This window comes from Drosophila suzukii, chromosome 2L (assembly GCF_043229965.1).
Source record: "Drosophila suzukii chromosome 2L, CBGP_Dsuzu_IsoJpt1.0, whole genome shotgun sequence".
Lineage (NCBI taxonomy): Eukaryota > Metazoa > Arthropoda > Insecta > Diptera > Drosophilidae > Drosophila > Drosophila suzukii.
Genome location: NC_092080.1, coordinates 17347675 through 17370130, shown reverse-complemented (window position 1 = coordinate 17370130; position 22456 = coordinate 17347675). Strand labels below are relative to the sequence as shown.

The following is a 22456-nucleotide window of genomic DNA, read 5'->3' as shown; positions in this document are numbered from 1 at the left end:
GGTCGACGGCTCATAGGCAAAGATCACACACCCAGAGAAATTTTAATTCATTTTTATCGGAATTTTTAATAGAAAGAAATGATGCAAAAGGCCATCTGTAAAGAAATTTATGTTTAGATAGATTTTAAATGTAATACTTTTTCCAAATAAAAATATCTAATTATCCAGATTACAATTTACAATCTTAAACCATTTTGACATTGATTATTTTTATATTTTATGCATTTTAAAACCTACATTTACTTTATTCAATTCTTTGTCACTTTGTTAATTTAAAATATGATTTATTATATTGACTTACTTTGATATTTTTCTCAAAGTGCATTGATCTTCTCAGGCAAAAGGTTCGGTCAGGGAAAAAACGATTGTTTTGACACGCGGCGTTTTGTCTAACGGAGGCGGCTTAATTGAGTTTCATTTGATTCACCGATTCGGTTTTCGGGATTCAATCGCTGGGGCATCGGGGCAAATTAAGAGACCACACGCAAGGTGTGCTCCGGAAACAAAATATTCATGCTCGAGCGCTCCGCAAATCGAAGGTTGTGTGAAAAATGGTCTCACATACAACGAGCCAAAAAACAGATCCAAGAAGATACGAAATAAAATGGAATATTTTATGACTAAACGTCAGCCAGCCGAGTGCCCGGCAACAATAGCAGCAACCCGGCCAATAACAACGGCAAACTATTACCAAAAAAAAAAAAAACATAAATAAATAAAACATAATATATATATATTTGTTCGAGCTTCTGTTGCGGCTTTGCGGTGTGAGTTCGGTTCATCGTTTGTCGGTCTTTTGCCTTTTTTGGCAACGCTCCTCCGCAGCTCCCCAGATCAGCAGACCCCCAGATACCCAGATCCTCATTCCAAGACCAACTTCATCGCCCGGTGCGTGTGGCATGTTGCCATTTGAGTTTTACATGTGTTTGCGGCCTTTTTGAATGCCGCTTTGGAAGCGTGTGCTACCAGCTCCGTATTACCTGAAATAAGTATCCCCAATCTGGGTGATCCCCCGTCTCCTGAGCACCAATTAGTTACAGCTGTGAGTTGTGGAGCCATGGAGCTTTTTTTGGAGGTCTCCCAACGGAAGGAAGTATTAGTCAGACTCTGAGAAATTCAAGGGCACGTGGAGAGGGAGCTGCCGAAACTATAAAGCGAATTTCATGAATTCTTGAAACTGAATCACGATGAGTCAGCTACTGTTGATGTGACGCATCGGATGGAAAATCAATGGGAGGATGGGTGAATCTATCTAATTGAAAGCACATCAGAACATCTGTACTGATAAGATCAGAAATTACCTTGACAAGACAAGAAATAGGAGATAAAAATCTATTACAATTTGATTTTAGGTTGGAAACGTTTACAAATAAATTAGTTATAGTTAGGTGTTTGCCAAACAAAAGCATTCGCAAGGTATTATTATTTTTGTATTATTGTGTCTTTAATGATGTTTAAAGAATAAAATCTCGTTTGGAATTCTAAAAATCTTTATTGACTTTAAAACAATATATATTGTTTGGGGACTCTACTTTCATACTAAAACGTAGAAAATCTTATAGAACAATTTTTGTTTCATCCATATACTTATCCTAATATATTTTCGTGATAAATAATTCAAACTATGTTCTGCTAAAACCATCCAATACTCAGTATTCAAGTTTCCCTTCAACCTTAAGACCAGATAAACCCTCCCATAGCTCCTGTCGCAATACCTTCCTATCCGATCGCCATGCCAAATGCATTTGTCAGTGCGAATTTGCAGTGATGGCAGCGATATTGAGAGCAATGCTGACCGCAAGATGTCAACGTTAGGACAAAATGCAATGCGAGGTTTCTGTGGTGCGCCCAAACCAGATTGGGTTACAATAATTTCCCCATAAAAATGTCGAAAAATGCGCGCCCCGGAACCCTTTTTTTTATATTTTATCATTTTTCGGACAAAGATTAGATCTGCCATGCGCAAAAATATTATGATGCGAACTAACCGCAAACAAAACAAAAATAAAAGACCAGACAAAAAACTGAAATCAAAGCAATTTGAGGGCAGGCCGAATGGAAAGTAAAGCACCACTGAATGCCTGAATGAATGCCTGGGATGGATGGCTACCAATCTGGCTGCTGAATCATAGAAACATAAGCGCGATCATAAGCGATCGTCCAGAGATAGCCCATCAAAGTTCCCAAAAATACGAAATACAACAAAAAATGGACAAGAAATATACCCTTGGTGATCGAAGATGGGAATGCCCTATAAAACCGTGTCAGTTATAAGAAAATGCTTGTTTCAACCGGAATGGGTATTGAAGGATCTAATAAATATGAATGTAAGAAAATAAGGAATGAATGTAAAGGAAGTAAATAAATGTATGTATAATGTTAGCAATTAAGCCACAATTAAATAAACTATTGCTTGTATTTCATCAATGGTAAAACATATTTGGATTCCATAAAAATTTAAAATTTTTATAATAATTAAGTGTATAATTACTGACAAAACTACTTAAATTTATATACCCTCGAAATTTATAAATAACAAAGCTAAAGCCAAACCGGCAGTTCGACATTTTTGCTAATTTGTGCAGGGCGACTGCCAGGAGGCATTAATGTCGCTCAGCTGTCCGCGGCAGTGTGAGCGACAGAATATAAAGGGCTTGGACCCGAATCTGGATCTGGATCTGAATCGGGATCGAGGAACCCTAAACTGGGTCTGCGGCTAGGGCGATCCACTGTCAGCTTAGGCCTCGAACTACACGGGAAATCGGTTGACAAAGCGACTTTGGCGAGATGACTTCATTCGCGTTTTGTGTGCGTTTTGTCTGGACTCGAGGATCGCATCGTTTCGGATCCTGATCCCAGCGATCCCAGCGATCGAAGCGATCTGTCCCACCGATCTGTGCCAATTTATCGATCAACACGCTTAAGCGCATTTCGCATTTCGCGACGACAGCGTCGCCGACTTCTAGAGATTCGAGGGCATTTAATTTGGCCGCGCTTGCTCTCCTTCTGGTGAGCTTGATAAGCTTTATTGATGCGATTAGCGAAATGAGCTTTAGCCTGACAGGCATCAACTTCAGCAGAGGCCGGAGGAAGGCCAGCCAAAACCGACAACCGACATTTCTCATTAACAGAATCTTAAGTTTTTCGGCTATCGACTCTCTCCGACTTGTTGCACTTTGTCAATCGCCTTTTGGTTTTTGGATGAAGTCATTTCGGCCCGACCTTGACAAGAAAGATTTGAGATATGGCTTTGGTAGCAGGAAGTCGGTGACGGCCATTTATAAGTCCGTGTTGGCTTAAAGTGATTTGTCTTGTTAACTCTAATTACGATAGGAAATTTTCAAAGGGAAAATATAGCACTTTCCTAATAATACCAACTTTAATTAAGATGCAAGAATCCCTTATCAATGGCATAATTTATTAAGCCCCTTCATTTAAAAAAAACAAAAATCTCATGGCAATACATACCGGGAATCTGCAAAGTGTCACTAATAAACTTTGGGCCAGCTCATCACGCAACGCCAACTGATGGCGGATGGCCCGAACCCAAAGCCAGATTACTTAATTCCCAAATTGGCCCTAATTCACGCGCCAAAGTGTGTTAAATTGCCATGGCGAGGGAGCCTGGACCGGAGGATCTGAGAATCCGAGGCGCTGAGCTTTTGCATATGCGCCCACCCGTGACTGGCCGTGACTACCTGGGAGTTAAATCCGTCCAGAGTCCACTCCAGTCCAGTCCATTCCATTCCGGTCCGAGGTTCACATTCAGAATCAGATCCAGAGCCATCCCTTTGGCCCCGGGCTCTTTGGATATCTGCTGCTTCGACTGTCTGTCTGTGTATTTTGATGACTACTATCGGGTGCAGTCGCTTAAGCTATAAGAAAAGTGCCAGGCGCATCCGGAGGTCTCTCTTCGCCACCATACACTTAAACAATCCAAGGATTTTAGTGTTTAATATGATAAGATATAAAAAAGGTTCAGTACCAAAAAATTCATTTTTCAATAAAATGTATTTTAATATTATTTATTTTTAGAAGTATTCATTTTCTTAAACTCTAAGTCAAGCTCTGGTAATGTCTATAAGTTCGATGATCTTACGGAATACGTGGCTTTTTATAAGTCATGAAATTTTCCTTACTGATATATACACCAGCTCCCTTATTAATATGAAATAAGTTGTCACCTAAAATTCCCTTTTTAAAGAATGATTTCCTCAAGTCCTGGCTATTATCCTAACCCAAATTTTTCCTAAGTGCATATCTGGCTGTCCCTTTCCCTCGACCAAGGCGAATGAAGACGTTTCGTGACGATGACTGAGGTCCAGTCTTGTATCTGGCTTCATGCTTATTATTGAACTCAATTTGGCCGGCGCGTGTAATTTGACTTTGCCTTGAATTTGGCATACGGATTCGCTGCGCCTCCAATATTTGCAGAGGCCGATCCCCAGGATCGGACCTCCAGAGGCTCCCTCCCTAGAAAATATAAAACCAGATCGGTGCACCGCCACTACATAGCTGCATGTCGTCGGCCACTTCCTTCCTCCCAAGCCCATCGATCGTCATGTGAGATCGAATAACCGAGTCGGGGCAGCCAACAGCCAACACACGGGCCCACAACATAATTAATAAATACCATCAACATTGATTAACTCAACTAAGCTAATAAAATCATTTGTCATCTGACTGGAGCTCGACTAGTTAGCCTGCCTCCATCTCCACCGGCTGGCTATCCTGTCCTCCTCCAATATCGCCGCTGCTGCGCTCCTCCCGTTTGGCGAGTACATAAAAATCGCGTGACTAATTTTACAAAATTAAAGCTGCAGCTAAAAAGCAACTGCTGCACTCGACCACAACGGGCCAACGAGCGTGTAAATAGCGCAAAAATTAATCAGCCTTGTGGGTTGCCAAAAGAGTCGAGGGGAGGTGGCTAGACGGAGCAGGTTATCCCCAAGGCCAGAGAAGAAAGCGTGACACGAAAATAGAAAATATTTACCAGGGGAAACGGAAGCCTTAAAGGGTTTAACTAACTAATATACAATTTTCAAGTTGTTTCCACACAAGAATATTATTTTTAACATTTAACAGTAACCGTAACAGCCCTAAAAAAAATTTAAATTAAGAGATCTTAATATTTTATTTTTGGTATCAAATTTAACTATATTTTACATTATATTTCGTTATTTGAATCCACATATTTTCTTTTTTACGCTTACCCTATAATCTTTTTCTATAACAACTTATAAAATTAGTCACCTTAAGCGATCATATTTTCTTCTTATGTGTTAATATTTCATTTTTGGTATTAATTTTACCTATTAACAATTTATAAACAAACATTTTTGTATCTCAATGTAATATTATGTAAGTTCTAAAGCCCCACTAACTTCACCTAAGAAACCAATCACGATATCATCTTTATCCCAGAATCGACGACAAAGAGAACACAGAGATGAAAAATCTCGGAGCACGCACTAACAAAGCAACAAATTGAAACTAAATACTTTCAGTGCGAGGCCATGGAAATGGAGATCGAGCCGCAGGATGAGATCCAGATTCGGTTCCAGCATCGGGTCTTCGGGACCAGGAGCTCTAGCTTAGAGATATGCTTCTTGTCGAGCGCTGTTCGTTCCATTTATTTAACCAGAAATTGTTGCAATCAGTGCGGAGCTGCTTTTAATTGCCTCCCAGGAGAAAGGGAGGAGTATTATTTGGAGGGAAAGAGGGGCTAGCAGCTCGAGGATTGCGATAAAGCGATGTCCAAATGCCAAAGATTCCAGCCGAAGACGTTCCATCGGAGACAAGAAGACGACTTCGGTCTCATGCGGAAATCGCCAACCTCTCCTCTTTTTCCACGGAGACTGAGAGGAAATGCCTTAAATCAATTAGTTGAGCACTAATTGCCCCAATACCTTGTGGCATAGTTTGCCATTTGCTCAGCACCTGTTCGAGGTCTCTCCTCGCTCTTTTCGCCCTTCCCTGACTCAGCAGAGGAATTCCTGCAGCCTTTTCATTGTTTGTCTTGCGCACTGGAAAAAATTTTATTTTATTTCGGAAATTTTAATAAAAAAGTTTCCTTTTCATGAATTTTTAATATTTATACTAGAGTATTCCCAAAATTAATTGAACATTTGCCTTAATGTGTGATATAGATACAAATATGAATTCATTATGATCAAACATTTTAAAGCTATAATAAATAACAATAGCAAAATAATTAAAATTAAAGATACTTTTTGTAGCATTAGGTTATATAACTTAATGCTGAAAACACCTGCTCTTCAACATGAAAGAGTCTTATTATAAAAGAATATACCTTTGTTTATTCATAAGACACATCTTGTAGCACTAGGTTATACTCACATAACTTTATGCTGAACAGGCCTGCTTTTCAACATTTTGTAATTTAAATAATAAATAATAAGAAAGTCTTTTTATAATATAATATAACTTTGTTTTCCCTGTAAAGTTGTATTCTTGTCCCGCTGTCTCTTGTTGTTGTTATCTTTCTCACAATCAAGGTGCACGGAGAAGATGCCGCCAAGTTCAGTCCTCTCCGCGAATACAGCAAGTGCAACAAAAAACTGTCTCAAGTGCTGCGGCCAAAAGGAAGTCGCGAGATGGATCGTATTTATATATACTGCACACATTTCGATATGCCTTGGTTTTGGTCAAGCCGAGATCTTTTGTTGCTGTAGATATGTGAAACTTCCTGTAGTCAAGTTGTTGTGAGATCAGTTGAGTTGCGCTGAGAGGGTGTGTCTCTGGCGTAAGAGTTCCTTTCATCTTGGGATAATTGGTGGTAAGGATGTCCAGCCCTGCGCTTTATAAGTATTATCAAATCGCACCCACCGAAATGTGGTTCCCATGGGTAAAAGGCAAGTTTGAATACCCTTTTTTGTGGCAAAAGAGTACGTATCATTTAAATATTAGTTAAATGTTCATAATAGAGCTTCAAAATGAGTTTCGAACTTAATACATTATTTTTCTAAATAAAGGAACTTCTAATTGGACAAGCTAATAATGATATTATAGTCATTATTGGTTTGTCCAATCAGAAGTTCCTGCGCTTGTAGAACTAAAAAAAGGTATTAAAAGTAAGAATCCCTATCAACCCCTCTGCGCCATATCTCACCATTAATTACCTGCGATCCTGGCGTCACCAAAGCCACGAAGAAATCGAAATGCCCGAGGGCTTCCTCTTTATTTTTCGGCAAGGGAAAGGCATCCTCAAAAACCAACAACAGGAACAACGCGGCCAACAAAAACATCGAGGGCAGGCAATGAGGAAAAAGAACAACAAACAATAAGCCAAGGCAAAGTTAAACAAAGTTGGCGCACCAACTCACTCTCTTTTTCGGATCTCGGATCGGATCGACTTGGATCGGGTGGGATTGGATGGGATCGGGTTGGGATCGGGATCGGGATCGGGCACAAGGGTCAGGCTAAAGGGCCCAGGCAAACAAAGGAGTGCGTTGATGTCGATGAAGACGGCCACAAAAGCGCCCCGATGCGATGATCGCTCCAGTCGGTGGTTCTCCTCCTTACACTTCCTCGCCACGAAACTCAACTCAGATTTACACTGCTCCAAAAAGGACTTAATTTGTAATACAAAATAGTGACATTTCTTTGCCTAATGTATTTTTAAATAATCTATTTTCTTGCTGAATCCTTAGGAACGATTTTAAACATAATAATTCAGAGGTTAAGCTCAAGCAGTTGCCGCTGCAATCAGAAAAAACTGCTTGATTTTCTTTGTTCTAAAATTACTAGAAAATACAATATGTTCTTCTTATTAAAATAATTTTACATGTTTCTCTAGACAAATTATAGTATTACTGATAAAACGACCTACATTTCAAAAATTTTGGTACGACATCGATTATTTATTACGTTCCAAAATGTTTTCTATTTCCAAAACGATCAAAATATCTTTCTGTAAAATATTACTGCTTATACTTCTTTAATGGTATATACGTTCTTAAGCCTGATTCAATTTGAATAATTAAATACTTTCTATCTTTAATATATACATTTTCTGTTATAATAGCTGAAAAGTTCTTGCAAAAGTAAAAAACTAACACAAATTTAATAAATGCTGGAAAACATTTCAATATCCTACTTATGTTTTTAAAAACATTTTTCCTGAGTGCAGGGTCTCGACCTGAATGAGCTCGCATCCGTTGACTGGGAATCGTAGTGGGCACCCAGGCGCACCCCCTCCCCCTTCCTCACCCCACTCCTCACCTGACCTTGCTCCTTTGTTCGGGCTTTATTTTCTTATATGTATGGTACTCATGTGTGTTTGTGCAAACCTGACGCCCATTCGCGCGCACCTTTGGAATTCGGTGGCCGCGAACGCTGCATAATGGAAGCCAAATGATGGGAAACTTTTTTGTGGCCCCGATCCGACAGACAGGCAACTTCGCAGGGAGGTGGTGCGGGGACGGAAAGGGGCAGAAAAACAAAACTAATTAGGCATAAAGTGCGTGTAATTATAAAATAAATTAAAGTCGAGCACTGACACTCCACATCGCCCGGTGGATCGATTGACCTTTTTGTAACTCAATTACAATCGTCAGATCGTCTTTGCCGAGTTGGCCACCCAGATGGGAATGGAATGGACTGCACAGAGAAAAGAGTAGATTATTTGTTATTTAATGTAATAAATCCATATTGATATGGTCAATAGTTTTAAAATTGAGTTAGGTTGAGTTTAACATAGGTCACCTAAATCTTCTTAAAAATGATAGATAAAAATGATAGTAATAATTATTACCACTTTGAAGAAGCAATATATACCAATGTATTTTTAAATCAAATATAAATAGACTTGCTTAAAAAACGTTATATGGATTTTTGTTTTGATAAAAACAATTCATTGAAAGATATATAATTTAAATGCCATTGACTTTCTTCAAGAACACTTCAAATTTCTTATAGATATATATATATTTAGGAAAATATTTTTCCGTGCATTGCGAATCGGAAAGGGTTATGTGCAGTCCAGTCCCGATGTCCAGCGCAGCTGTCGCGTCTTTAGCCAAAAATGGCAATGTTTACATGCGTGTCGCCTTCGGCCAATGGGACACCCATATCCAATAGCCGCGTCCAGCAGCATCCCAACCCCATCCCATTCCATAAACGCTTTGCAAACACTTTTTGCGTGCTGTTAATTACATGGTCGGGAGTCTGGTCTAGTCGGTCTCAGAGGGCATTACCAGTTGCCCGTTGCGCCTCTGGTGGTCTCCTCCTGGTGCCTGGTGCCTGGTCATTGCTTCCTGGTAGCGACAATCCCAGAACTTGTCGCCCATGTTAACAGGCCGCGGCTCGATGATTGATAGCCATAGGCACTAGGCCAACAACTCAGTCATGGTTAGGGCATACAAATCAATAGCGGAGAACTGATCGAGTATGGGATGAGATATTAGCACAAATAAAGAAGAATACTTGGATTTTATAAATCTAAATCTATTATTATAAACGCTTTATTTTTTATTGAATTGCAAAATATATTGTTATTAGGGCTAAGAAAACATTGAAAACGAAAAATATCTTAAGTCGCACAATTGCTTACGATTATATTTTAATATATTGTACATAAATGAGTTCAAAAGATCTGTAAGTAGAATATATTTTAAACAAATAGGAACTATTTTAAGTTTAAGAAAAATATAAATGAAAGGGGTTTTTTATGGGATGAATACCAATTTACGGGATTTTTTCATTTTCAAAATGCGACCCATTGAATAACTAATGACACTCTAACGTGCTCATTCAGCGTTATATTATTTCTAACAACTGTGCAAACTTAGAAACACCTTTGTAGCTCAGATCTCCCATGTCGGTATGCCTTATATGGAGACCTTTGCCCAAAAAGAGGAAATAGCGCTGAGAGAGACTGAACCCAAAGCGCAAACCTCTGGTGTTTCTGTCGTAGGTCACTTACATTTCTTTGCCTAATCCGCCAAATTCTCACGCCTCGCAACAATTGCCACTTAATTAACGCACACACACTTCGGGGGGCTTGAGTCGAAAATTTTCATTGTGCTTAAAGGGCCAAAAGAGTGAAAAAGCCGTGGAAGAAGGGGGGTGCAGGGGAAGCTTGAAAGTCTTGTCATGCCAAGAAGTGCGCGTGCCGGGAATGCCAAGTCAATGAGATGCCCCCATCGCGATATATTGCCCATTCCGAGCCGATCTGTTGCAATTTCCAAATCAAACAGCGCGCGAAACGTGTGGCGTCTGCAATTACAACACAAAAGAGGAGCATGGCCCGGTGGCGAGGGCACCGAAGCTGGCGGGGATCGGGGCACTACATGCTCCAAACATGACGAACAACAACTGTCATTGTCACATCCACATCAGCGGCCAAAGAGTCGACCATCGAACGCTCATGCCCAATGGCAAACCATCGATCCGCTGATCGGTGATCGGTGATCGGTGATCAACCGGCGAGCGATTGACGACCGAGCGGAGGAAGATGACCGACATGGGGATCCCGATCCGCTTTTTTGTGCCCCATTCTTCTTTTCCTCATTTCTTTTCGTCCAGGTTCTCGATGGGTATGTCATTTTGGCCTAAAAGTCGGATAAAATCCAATGAAATTTTGTTTAAACGGTTTGTTTTGAGGAGTTCGACCTCAGACCTACAAGCGTCTAAAATAATATTGAATTTTAATTTTTGTAACAACAGCTTTTAATAAAAAAGCTAAACCACAAATCCTTCTACAACTTTAAGAAAATCATTAATCATTAAAAAGAAGTTAAGGACTCACCCAATTAAAAAAAAATATAGAAGAAATTATAAATTCACAATTTTATTACTTTATAATGGAGTAAAAAGTCCAAGTCCAAGTCCAAGTCAAGTATAATAAACATTGATTTATAAATACTTTTTTCTGTCATAATCATTTCATTGACATTGTGTTATTCAAATTATTTGCTAATATTTAGTATTATATTATTATTATTATTCAATATTATTCAAATTACTTGCTATTTTTGCAGGGTACATCGAGCTTCGTCGCCTTAAGTTCTACTTTCTTCCGTATTTTTTTGATTTTGTATGCTGGACGGGCTGTTTATAGTGGACGACGCTGGCGACTTGCAATTCATTAGGCCGCCTGACCATTTTTGGGACGAGCGTGCGCCGCTTTTGGTCTCTCGCCTCGGCGGACGCAACTGCAATAGCCACAATAACTGCAACAGCAGCAGCCACTGCGATGCCAACATAATCTTAATCCGCTCGTTAGTTTTATTGATTAGGAGCAATGTCTCCTCGGACCAGACAGCGACAACACACCAGGACTACGACTCATCGGAGACAACAATTGTCGCCTCGCGGTGCCAACTAAATAACAACAATGGCACATCACTCTCTAACTAGGCGTCCTATGTGCCCCGTGGGGTTATGAGATGCCCAATAATGCCAGTAGACCCAATAGGTTGGCAGGGGCTGCCTTTGGGCAACACGGAAAGAAGTTTCACGATTGTATATTATTACAAAGTTAAATCAATCAATATAAAATAGTATTTTTTCGGAGACTGCTTATAAAATATTAACATAAATTTAAACGACCCTAGATCTCAACTGAAAAATTATATTGATATAAAGGAAGTACTACTATTTTATCAAACCTATTAAAAAAAAATTTTATAATTAATTATTGTCAGTATACAATTATTTCTAGAACAGACTAATATTTATTGAATTGTTTTTTTGCGGTGCATCGTTGGGGGCAACAGTTTGTGAATCATTTGCCGATCATTGGAAAGCTATTCTCTAATTACAAGTGACATAATGGGAATATAGAATGTGTTAGAGTATGTGTTATCCAAATGAGGTCACATGGAGAGGCAGATGTGAAATGGTTTGATTTGTGAGTAAGGTGATTTTTAATTATTTGCCAGTGATTGGCATGATTGAACAACCTTTCGAAACCAGAGCGAACAAATAGATAGGGATCTACTTTTAGTTCAAGGTCCTTGAAAAATCACCGGCTAATCAAACATCTCTGTGGAATCCCGTTTTCTGGGCGAAAAATTGTTTTCCCACCCGTATCAAAAAGGAGGAAAAGGCGAAACAAAACTGTCAGGCACAGTAGACACTTGTAGCACGATCACTTTGTTTTTTTTTTTGTTTTTGCTCCGGCGAGAGTGTGTTTGGCCAGCCAGAGGCTTCAGCTCCATCTTCATCTGCAGATCAGTAGCTGAAATCAGGATCAATGTAAGCCTCATCCAGGTTTAGGTTTATCTGGCCCGCCTGCTCTCGTCTAGATCTGTCGGATGTCAGGTTGCATAGTTGGTCCGGCAATTGCATGTCGCGATCGTCCAGCGCCAAAGATCTACCTCAACCTGAAGCTGTAGCTGTAGCTGAACCTGAGCCTCATCCGCATCCACATCCCCAGATCCACATCCTCAATCCCGAGTCGCTAAAACTTGAAAGCCACATTCGATGGCTCGCCGCTGACAGCGCGGAATTGTCGTTCGCATTGTCAGCTGGAATGGGGCAAGAGGGGCTGGGCCAGGGGTTTATCCACCGACTTTTGCCGACGATATACAAAAGATGCAACTGTCGCTGCTTGTTGCAGCAGTTGTTTCTGCTTTCTGTAGCTGCCCAGGTTGACAGTTGCTGCAAGAGCAAAAAATGCGCTTGGGAAACTGCCACTGCCACCGTTGGCGAGCTGGCTTAAATCAAATATTGAAATGCCTCAGAGCAGATCGGCGACCCTGACCTCCCATTCCAGCTCCCCGGCTAATTGCCCCACACATGGGCCAAATAATTGCCCCCAGCAGCCCCGAACAGCCCCACCATACGAAATAAATTCCACTTTGATTTTATTTTTTGTAATTTTTTTACTCATTGTCGTTTTCTTTTTTTTATTGATTTGTTTTCGATTGCATTCGCATTTTTCTGCTCGCTTTTCTGTTTCTTGTTTTCCTTCGCATTAATACTTTACAAAATTGAATGTCTATGAGCTAGTATAAATTAATTAAATATTATATTCATATCAAGCTATTTGTGTACTTAGTTTAACTAGCCAGCTAAGTGCGTTTAATTAATTAGTAATACCTACAATGGGGGATGGGGAGAACGCACAACCGAAAGGCCGGGGGGAGATAAATTAAATGCGTTTACAAAAAAAAATATTTCGTGTGCAAATTTCATAAATTCCAAGCAACTAAAATCTTTTTCTGTACTTCATGGGGTTGGTCTGAATTTATCCTAAAACTAAGAGTTAATTTAAACTTATTTATGTACACAAAAGTAATTTTTCGTTTTGGATAACCAGGCTAAGAGGGGAAAACTTTAAAAGGAATTTTGTGTAAGCTATTCCAATGGTTTTCCAGCCCAGGCAATCGATTTTCTTAAAGGATTCTCCTGCCCACTTCACATAAGTTTTGGTCCCGGCCAAAGCAGTATGCAAGCAGGTCAAGCAGTGTTCGCTAAGGAGAAAGAAGGATCTGCGCGCTATTTGAATTTTCAGTCTTGTTTTCAATGATTTAAAAAAGATTTTAAACGACAGAGTGGGTAAAGGGATTCAGCAGAAAGGGGACGCGCTTCGAAAACTTTAAGCTAGACTTAATTAATTTTAGTTACTAGCTATCATATGGGGGTACAAAAATGGGGGCTTTGTAATTTACAAAATATTTTGCTTCGATTGGGAGCTGGCTTACGTGACTAAAAACTGGGCAAACACATGTTGTATTCCTCACTTTTTCTTGAAATCTATTCGTTAATATTCCTCGTGTAATACTGCTAAGAAAAGTGAGAGTCAAGGGAGGGGGCTTTAGATGGGCGTTAGTCGTATCTTTAACTAGGCTATAGTCTAGGCTCTTAAGGTGCTAATAACAAAGGCTAAGCGTAGACAAAATACATAACACATACAAAGATTGAAGGGAGGGGGCGATTACTGTAGAGGACGGTGGCTTTCAGGGCGGTCAGTGTCCTTAGAGACACGTGTAGATGACCTTCTTGGTCCGACACAGCTTGCACTTGACCTCGCAGCACCAATGGAAGGTGCAGGCGCATCGCTCCACCACGACGACCTCGTCCCGCCGATAGCCACGCCCACAGCACATCAGCCCACATCCGTCCACGCCCAGCGAGGTCTCGTTGCACTGGCGCCCATGGGTGCCCAGGATGCCGTGTCGCAGGTTCTTCTCGCAGAAGCTGGGCGAGGGCTCCAGGTAGACGAGGTCCTTGGAGCCTGGCGGCTTGTGCTCGGGATTGTGGGGGTTCAGTTGGAAATGATATCTGAGGAGAAGAAGAGGTAAATAATAAACAGTTAATATGGTGTATTGAGAAGTTCCAAGTTAATAGTACTTTATAGGTATATTAATATTTATCTGGGATGACAATTTCAATTTTTAGTATTTTTTAGAATGTTTAGTATTTATTTTTTAACATTTTCGGTTTTGTGTTAAATATTTGTATTGAGTAGAGTTCAATATTCTTAAAAATCAATCATGAATATTATATTGACTAGCTTCTTAACACATATTATTGTTACGTATTATTGCAAAAGCATATATTAATGAATTTCAAATAATTTCAAAACGTTTTAGATCAGTGTAGTTACATTTTTAAAATATATGTTTATATATCCATTTGATCCTTACCTATTATGTTTGCGGCCTTGGCGACGTCCATTTCGTCCGCCCCTTTGGCCAGCCTGTGGCAAACTGTTCGGCGACGGCATATTCGGATGGTGAATCTTGCTGATCGGATGACTGTTCTCCAGCAGGATGTCCGGCATGTGGTCGTTCAGCATGCGCTCCTCCTCCTCGCCATAGACCACCGACTGGGGGATGATCAGGCCGTTGGAGCTGGAGGAACTGGAGCCAGCTGCATTGGGACTCACTCCGGCCAGGGCATTGGTTGCCCGGAGACTGTTGGTCACCTGCACGCGGGTGGCTCCGTCGAAGCGGGCCTTGAGATTATCGCCCACCACACGGAAGTTGGCCAGTCGCATCCAGCAGGTCTTCACTGTACACGAGCCGGACATTCCATGGCACTTGCACTCCTGTCGCATCTCCGCCTGGACGTGCTGCAGATCGAAAAAGAGCGGGGAGAGATTGTTCATTAGTATGACTTTATTAGGCTCTTCTCCTCTTGCGAATGGACTCGCAATATGTTTTTCACTTAATTATTTTGCTGTTTTTTGCTTGGCTTGGTTGGGTTGTTTTTGCTGGCTGGCTGGCTGGGAGATTGGCGGCCCGCCTGCCACGTTGTTGCAGTTATTAAAAATCAATAAATGTTGTTGCAACTTGCTGTGCGCTTGTTGCATGTCCCCCCGATGTTGCCGGTTGTAATTGTTGTGCGCGGACCAAAAGTAAGAAATCAACGCAGTTGGGGGGCCTTCAGTTAGTTCGGTTAGCAGTTGCAGTCGCAGCAGCGACCGATGATCATCATCATGCTGATCGCAATGATTATGGAGCTGCGGCCCATAACAAGTAATAAAATAATAACACAGACGGTGGGCCCTGCTCCCCAAAGGCGGAGGAACGAGGAAGGAGGACTAGGATCCCCGGATCCGGGAACGATCGGCTCTAGCTGAATACTGGATGTTGGTTGTTGGATATTGGATGTTGGCGCAGTGTGCTACTTTCTACGCCCCACTAAAACGGTCAGCGGGAGTGGCGGTGCACAGTGGTTGGATCAGCATTGTATTTGGTATAGGTAAAATCACAACAGATTTAAGTCTATAGACTGGAATCAATCTATTAAGAAGGAATATGAAACTTAGCACAAAGCATTGCAAAGTATTCATCAAAGATCATCAAAGTTAAGATCATATATTTTTTTCCTTATGATATTTTTTCTAAACTCTCACCACTGTGCAGTTGCCCCCAAAACTAAAGTCCTACGATTTTCTTGCTTGTGGAGGGGAACTGGAAGCTGTCAACGAGTTAATATACGAGCGACACAAGCGCAAACGAGTGCAGAAATCCCCCCACATTCTCCGTAGAAAGAGACAGCTAGACAGGGAGCGAAAGAGAGGGGGCTTATCTCGGCCAGCTAGGCCAATTGGCGTTCGGCTCCAATTAATTGGGGGGACGGAAATTGTCGTCGCTGGTTTTTATTAGCACTGCAGTCGTAAATCCCCCAGCCAGGCTTAAACCGAACATTAGGACTACTTATTACGGGATACACAGAGGGAAAAGTTATAGAAAACGAGGCCATATATGATGTTATTTATTTGTATTTAATCAGATCATATTGGTTGATTTTCTATAAGTTTTAGCAGTGTATTTTTCTTTATGAAGCTGAACTTACCGCTCGGCCCGCCTCGTTGTTGTGCAGATTCATCTTCTCGCGCAGATTGCGACCCCTCTCGCCGGTATCGACGAACTCCCGGGAGAACTTGAATCCGAATCCAATGTTGTCGGAGCAGCCGCCCCACTCCCAGTCCCTCACACCGGCCACACTGCCCGCCTGGTGGTTGGCTTGTGGGGATCTCGACTGGTGACTGTAATCGCAGGTGCAGGACTCGATGCTCCCTTCACTGCAGGCCCTGGCGATCGAGTGGGTCACCGCCGCACTGGTGATTGCGTAGATGAAGCTCGTCTCTCGGCAGCCTAAAATTAGGAAAAGGGAATTTTGGTTTATTTCCGATCTTTTCACATTATTCAGTTCTTAAAAATAGTATATAATTTAATGGAAGAAATAATAGTATAGTATTTTAATAAAAAGCAACACTAATTTGCTTTCAAAAAATTATGATTTATATAAAGAAAGACCATTATCAACAAGGTTTTATTCTCTGTGCAGTCATTATTTTCGCCTTCTGGGTGTTCCACTTGGCACCGAAGACCAATACCGCGACCAAGACAAGATCTCAATCTTGGCCAAGTGAAGTGATGGCCGGAGACGTCGTGGGCAAGAGTTGAAATTTTCGTTATGAGTAATGGCACTTGTCTTCCAAAGCCTGGTCAATTATGACACTTCAAGTTATCAATGCCACGTTGCCATGGAGGCAAGGAGATGAGCGCGCACCAAAACCTGACACAGATTAAACGCTCAACTATAAATTCCAACTTAACACTTTGGGCCGATCTCTGCACAATCCATTCGAGTGGACAGTTTCCCCCTTGTGCGCGTTACTTTTATATTTCATTTTCATTTTTATTTTTAGTAACTGCCTCCGTTTGCAGCCGTTTCTGTTTCTGTTTCGGTTTCTGTTCTGAGAGCGAGACCATCACAGATAAAGAACAATGAAAATTGAATTTACATGTTGCAGATAATTTTTCAAGTGGTTTCGCCCCGGTTCATAGCTCAAGATATGATATATAGGGATGGTCTCGGCGGTCAGGTAGCTGAAAACTCTCGAGTAGGACCATGTCAACCTTGTTTGGAATTTTCAGTTGCGTTTCGTAGAGTGTAAAGTACTTGAAGTATACGAGTTCTTATGTAAAACTTGTATCCTAATTTAATTAAAATGAATAGGATTGTTAGTGATTTAAAATATTCCCAAGGAGTAGACCATAAACATTTGAAACCCCAAAATTACTCTGCAATTTATTTTGGTATGGGTGTTGATTGATGTGTCTATGATTGACTAGTCTGCACTTGACGATTGACACATTCTCGCGCTCTCCATATCACCGAAGACAACTTCCGCTTGGTGTTAAAATTTTTTTTGCCGCTTTTGATTTCGATTTCCTGGAATTCGACCACGAAATAATTTGTTTTACTTTTTTGACGAAACTATGGCAGAGTGAGCCTTCAATTCCCGGTTAATGTTTGTTTGTTTGTTGTTGGTGGTTTCGTTTTTCCTTAAATAATTTCACGTATGTAACGAAATTTAAGGCGCACACAGGTAAATTGTGTGTAAATATGTGCAAGATGTTTGGGCCGCGATAAAGCGGCGGCGCATGCGCAAACGGTTTGGGAATCGCAGGGGCGGGGGTGCGAGGAGGGGTTGGAATCGGGGGCGGGGGCGGTGGATCAGAGGCGTGACACAGTCATTGGTGACTTTGTTATTGTTTTTTTTCCTTTATTTTTTGGTGATTAGCTTAGCAAGAATTCGCGTTACCTTTTGGAAGCGAAATGTTGTTTGCATTTCGTACTCTCCTTTTGTGGGTTTTTGTGTAAATAGCGAACAAAAGATAATAAATACGATATGTGAAATAAAAAGCGGGGCTGGTGCACCCTGAGCAATTAAGCAAAGAAAGGGTGTGGCCAAAATGGAGCAACCAAAAAATAAATTTCCGCATGTAATGCGATACGTTTCTTTCTGTTTTATATAATTGCCAAAACGGATTTCCGCTGTGAGTGGGCGTGTCTCGAGCTGATTGAAATTGAGAGCAGGCTGAAAATCAGAAGCAGGATCCCTTGGCTGATACTCCAGGATTGAGGACTGGAAAAAAGGGAGTTAAGCTGCTTAGTGACAGCAGCAGAGGCAGTTCCCGGAATAGTTTAGACCTCTTGATATAAAACCCACAGGGATATGTTTCTACATATAGGGACATTGGGACACCCGGGGCGGCTTCGTCACGAACCGATGATTGCCAAAAAAGAAGCCTCTACGAGGAACCCAACGAGAATTCACTAATAGAGACGGCCTGTTAAAGCGTGTGGCGTGGCAAATTGACAAGGTGTCACCAATTAGAAAACAAGTTAGGCCAGCCTTAGGACTTAAAAATGAAATAAAGACGGAGCCCGGACAAGACAGGAATTTCTGTGTGCCCCGCTGGCAGGGTTTTTTTTTCTAGTTTCTAGTTTGAAAGTCACTGGGATCCGTTACGAACCCGAACCCCAAGTGTTAATGGTGCGCTCTAGGTGTTAATTAGGGCCAAGGGCACGGCACAGCAAATACATTAAAAATTTGATTGTGGAAAGCGATGAAAGTGCTGCGATAAAAAGCTGTCACCAGGGCAATAATTTCCCTTTTCTTTTTAAGTAATCCATAAAATGTCGAGAGCTCATAAAAAGGATGTTGGCGGAGAGTCAAAATAACTTGATAAGGTCAAGAGCCTGGCTATAAAAGTCAGCTGCCGTTGACAGACGGACGCAAAGGGAATCGGAGTATCGAAGCCACGCGACGCTTGCCACGCCCACTATATATCAGGTAGTTTCAGGATCTTTTCGAAAAACAGGACAAAACAGTAGCTAATAAAACGGCAGGTGAGGGCGGGAGTCGCATGGATTTCCAGCTAAAAACGCGGCAGGACAAAAACTGCGCATGCGCGACTTTTGTTTACATTTATATAAGAAAACGTTGTCAGTCCTCCTGGGATTTTGCCGGCGCAGCAGGCGAACTAAACTCCCAGAAGACAAGCACGTTTGATTGATTTGAATGGCTGAATGACGGAGTGAGTGAGTGACACTCAGTGGTTCCAGTGGTGCTGCCAACTTGTGCTCATTAGCATAAACACGCTGAAACTGAAACGAGCAAGTGGAGCAAGTGCAGCGAGCACAGAGGGAACTCTTTGTTCCACAGGTCGTCCAGGGGAAAGTGGCCCCTTCGAAAGGGTAGTCAACCCATATATATAAAATATACATATTACCAAGTGCCTCAGATCGTATTACAATAACAAACAAGCGCCACATATGAGACAGAGGTCCAGGGGAGTGACATTTCTTCACATAAATAAGGAGCCAGTCGAAGGAAAAACTGGATTCGAGTTGGGTTGCGCAAGCAATTTGTGTGGCAGCCTTGTTTTCTAGTAGCAAAACCGAGGGCGTTGACAACAATAGATCTGTAGATCATATTTCCCATGGTAAGAGGAGTCTTAAGTGTGCTGCAAGGACCGGGCTGATTTTAACTTCTTACAAAATTACATTTTCTTTCTTAATATAGCTATTTCCAATATTTTAGAATATTATAATAAACTCACCTCGATCAACGATTTTGCCGAATAGGTTCTTGCCCCTAGAGAAGTTTCTCGTCGAGCAGTTCCAGCGACGATTTCTGAACTGATGTTGGCACTCGCTTATGGCCAAATTGGCGCCCTTCACCAAGGCTCCCAAAACACCGGGATTGTCCCTGACCAGGCGTCGTTGTTTTCTCCTCAACGTGGAGTGGATGGCCGGATCCATGTACATAATGGGCGTTATATTATTGGGTTCGCCGACCTTGGCAATGCCCCTGAAAGAAGATGAACCAGAAAACCGAAAGTTAATAGAGCAATCTTCGGAAAGAGGTTGTCAAAACTATTAAATGCTTGGCTGAGTTTTGCGCCTAATTATGAGAACGAGAATGAAGGGACCGAGGATTTCCACCAGCTGAAACAATTTTTTCGTTTTTTTGTCATATTTTCCCGGGGACTATGCGTCTTTCCACTTGACTTGAGATCGAGCTGTTTTTCTTTTGGTTTTTCATTTTGCGGCTTTTCGGTGTCTTTTCTATTTCAAGCATTTGTTTTTTCTGGGCGGTATACGTCAATTGCCGGCGTTACTCAAGCATAAACCACACACAAACGAATATATTCAGTATTAGGTACACTCACATGGAGATGGACAAATATTTGCAGACACCTGTCGGCTAACGCTTTGCTCCTCTATGACCTGTCATAATTTATTTTCTTGTTTCAATTGTTGATCTTTATAATACTTTTTCCACGCTTCATTAGCAGCCACACATATAGGCATATATATATATTTATTTATGCACATAACAAACAATAAACAAACATAAATAAATGTTTATTGACAGGCCGCGGAGAATGCAAATTAATTGCCAATTCAATTGAATGCTGATTGCGGTGGGAACAAAACGTTGCGCAATGCAACGAAAATTAATAAAAGTACGTAAATAAAACAAAAACTTGATCGAAAGTGTAACATCTGCGGGGATCCAAAGGGGCAGTGATCGCCAATCGATTTCAATTCCCAGGCGGATTAAATCGATGCCCCAAACTGAGATTTATGCGACGGCAATCCGAAGTCGCAGCCGCAATTTGTGTCAATGTGTTCGCTTGTGTGTTTTATTTTTTTTTTTATGTATTTGTGTTGATTTTTTATTGTTGAGGCTGAAATTTATGCCGTTATAAAAAGTTATTAGGGCTTAGCTGAAGTTTTGCACATGATAAAAGTCAAACAAACAACTCATCAAATCCAGAGAATTTCTGGGAGCTGGGTAATAATAGCAACAACAAATAACAGATAGTGTTGAAATATGAGACTTGAAACATTTATGACTTCAATTTAGCCATAATGTTTAGACCCCTTTCAAATTATTAGTATCAAGATACAAATATATATAGTAAATTTTTTATTTTAGCTCATTGCCAGTTCGCACTACCTTAAACCAATTTTAATTATACACTTTTGAAAATGATATGCTTAATTTTTCTGCTTAAAATCTTAATTTTTTCCACAAGCCAAACGAAAGACTTAGGCAACGAACTTGATTTAGCTGTGTGCGCTTCTGAAAAACTGCTGCTGCAACTCTGCGGTAGATCGGAAAGTCTCGACTTCCTTATCGCGGCCCCTCTTCGGTTCTTTCTTTATTGCCCCTCCGCCATTCACCCAAAACCCCATTCATATCTTAAACTGTGTCACACACACACAAAGTTGATCCCAAGTAAAAGTTGAATGCGCGCTTAGAATTTTTAATTGCTTTCATCAGGCGAGGAGAAGATGCCGAAGTTTTTTTTTATTTTTTAGAGTGTGTGCATTTTGTGGCTTCCGCATTTGGTGCGTGACGCACAAGACCTTTAAGATTTTCGGTTTTTTCTTTTATTTTTTGTTTGTTGCTGTGGGAAATGTTTCTTGAAAACCTTAGGCGCGTGCCTTGTTGTTGTTCTTTGACTTCTGTCTCGGTTTTTCAACTGCTGTTTGCTGTTTTTATTGTCGCCCGCCCGCTAATTGCCCAATTTAATGGAAAATATTCAATGGACTTACCACCACATGGAGCCCCGGCCCCTTCCGGATTTCTGTTTGCCCTCGACTTGGCTCAGACCGCTGCCGCTGCTGCACAGGGCCATCAGGCAGATCACGAAGATATAGCTGATATCCATTTTTTGCTGTTTGGCTTTTTGACTTTTTGGCTGTTCGACAACACACACTCTCACTAAACACACTGGCTATTATATTTTTCCCTTCGAGTTGCTGTTTGTTTGCGAATGCTTAGGGTATATTGATTTTATCGAGCAATTTCGCGTTCAATTAGCGCACTATAAATGAGGCATAATCATCATTAGCATGCGTATGCCGATATTACTGCTCATATTTGTGCGATTAATTCCGATGGATCCGATCACACGGCAATCATGGGACACAACAAGAACTTGTGAGTTTTCCACAACGAAGTATTTGATTATTAAAATTGGCTCGTTTGCTCTATAGAACACTCTCGGCTCGCTTGAGTTATATGGATGGGTGGTAGTTATAGATCGGTGGATAGGTAGATCGGTAGATCGCGACGATTCGAGCGGAGGAGTGAAGATTGTTGCCCGGTTCAGTGCCAACGCTTAACTGAAACAAACGGTGCGTTCTTTCGTCCGACTCTGCG

The 22456-nt window shown here is 41.2% G+C and overlaps 1 protein-coding gene across 1 annotated transcript; it reads right to left on the bottom strand.

Moving 5' to 3' along the window:
• Nucleotides 1–12826: 12826 nt before the first annotated feature.
• wg (Wnt family member 1 wingless) lies at nt 12827–22000 on the bottom strand. The gene is made up of 5 exons (XM_017083763.4): nt 21847–22000; nt 19839–20089; nt 16276–16577; nt 14619–15046; nt 12827–14253 (listed from the first exon to the last, which is right to left on the bottom strand). The coding sequence occupies exons 1-5, from the start codon at nt 21960–21962 to the stop codon at nt 13947–13949; spliced, it is 1404 nt and encodes a 467-aa protein (XP_016939252.1). The 5' UTR covers nt 21963–22000; the 3' UTR covers nt 12827–13946.
• Nucleotides 22001–22456: the final 456 nt, after the last annotated feature.

Excerpts from the sequence above, each read along its gene's own strand:
- wg (XM_017083763.4), bottom strand. The coding sequence starts at position 21,962 with ATGGATATCAGCTATATCTTCGTGATCTGCCTGATGGCCCTGTGCAGC. Across the intron at positions 16,578-19,838 it reads CGGCAAAATCGTTGATCGAG|GCTGCCGAGAGACGAGCTTC; the intron begins GTGAGTTTATTA and ends TCCTAATTTTAG. Across the intron at positions 15,047-16,275 it reads ACAACGAGGCGGGCCGAGCG|CACGTCCAGGCGGAGATGCG; the intron begins GTAAGTTCAGCT and ends TTCGATCTGCAG.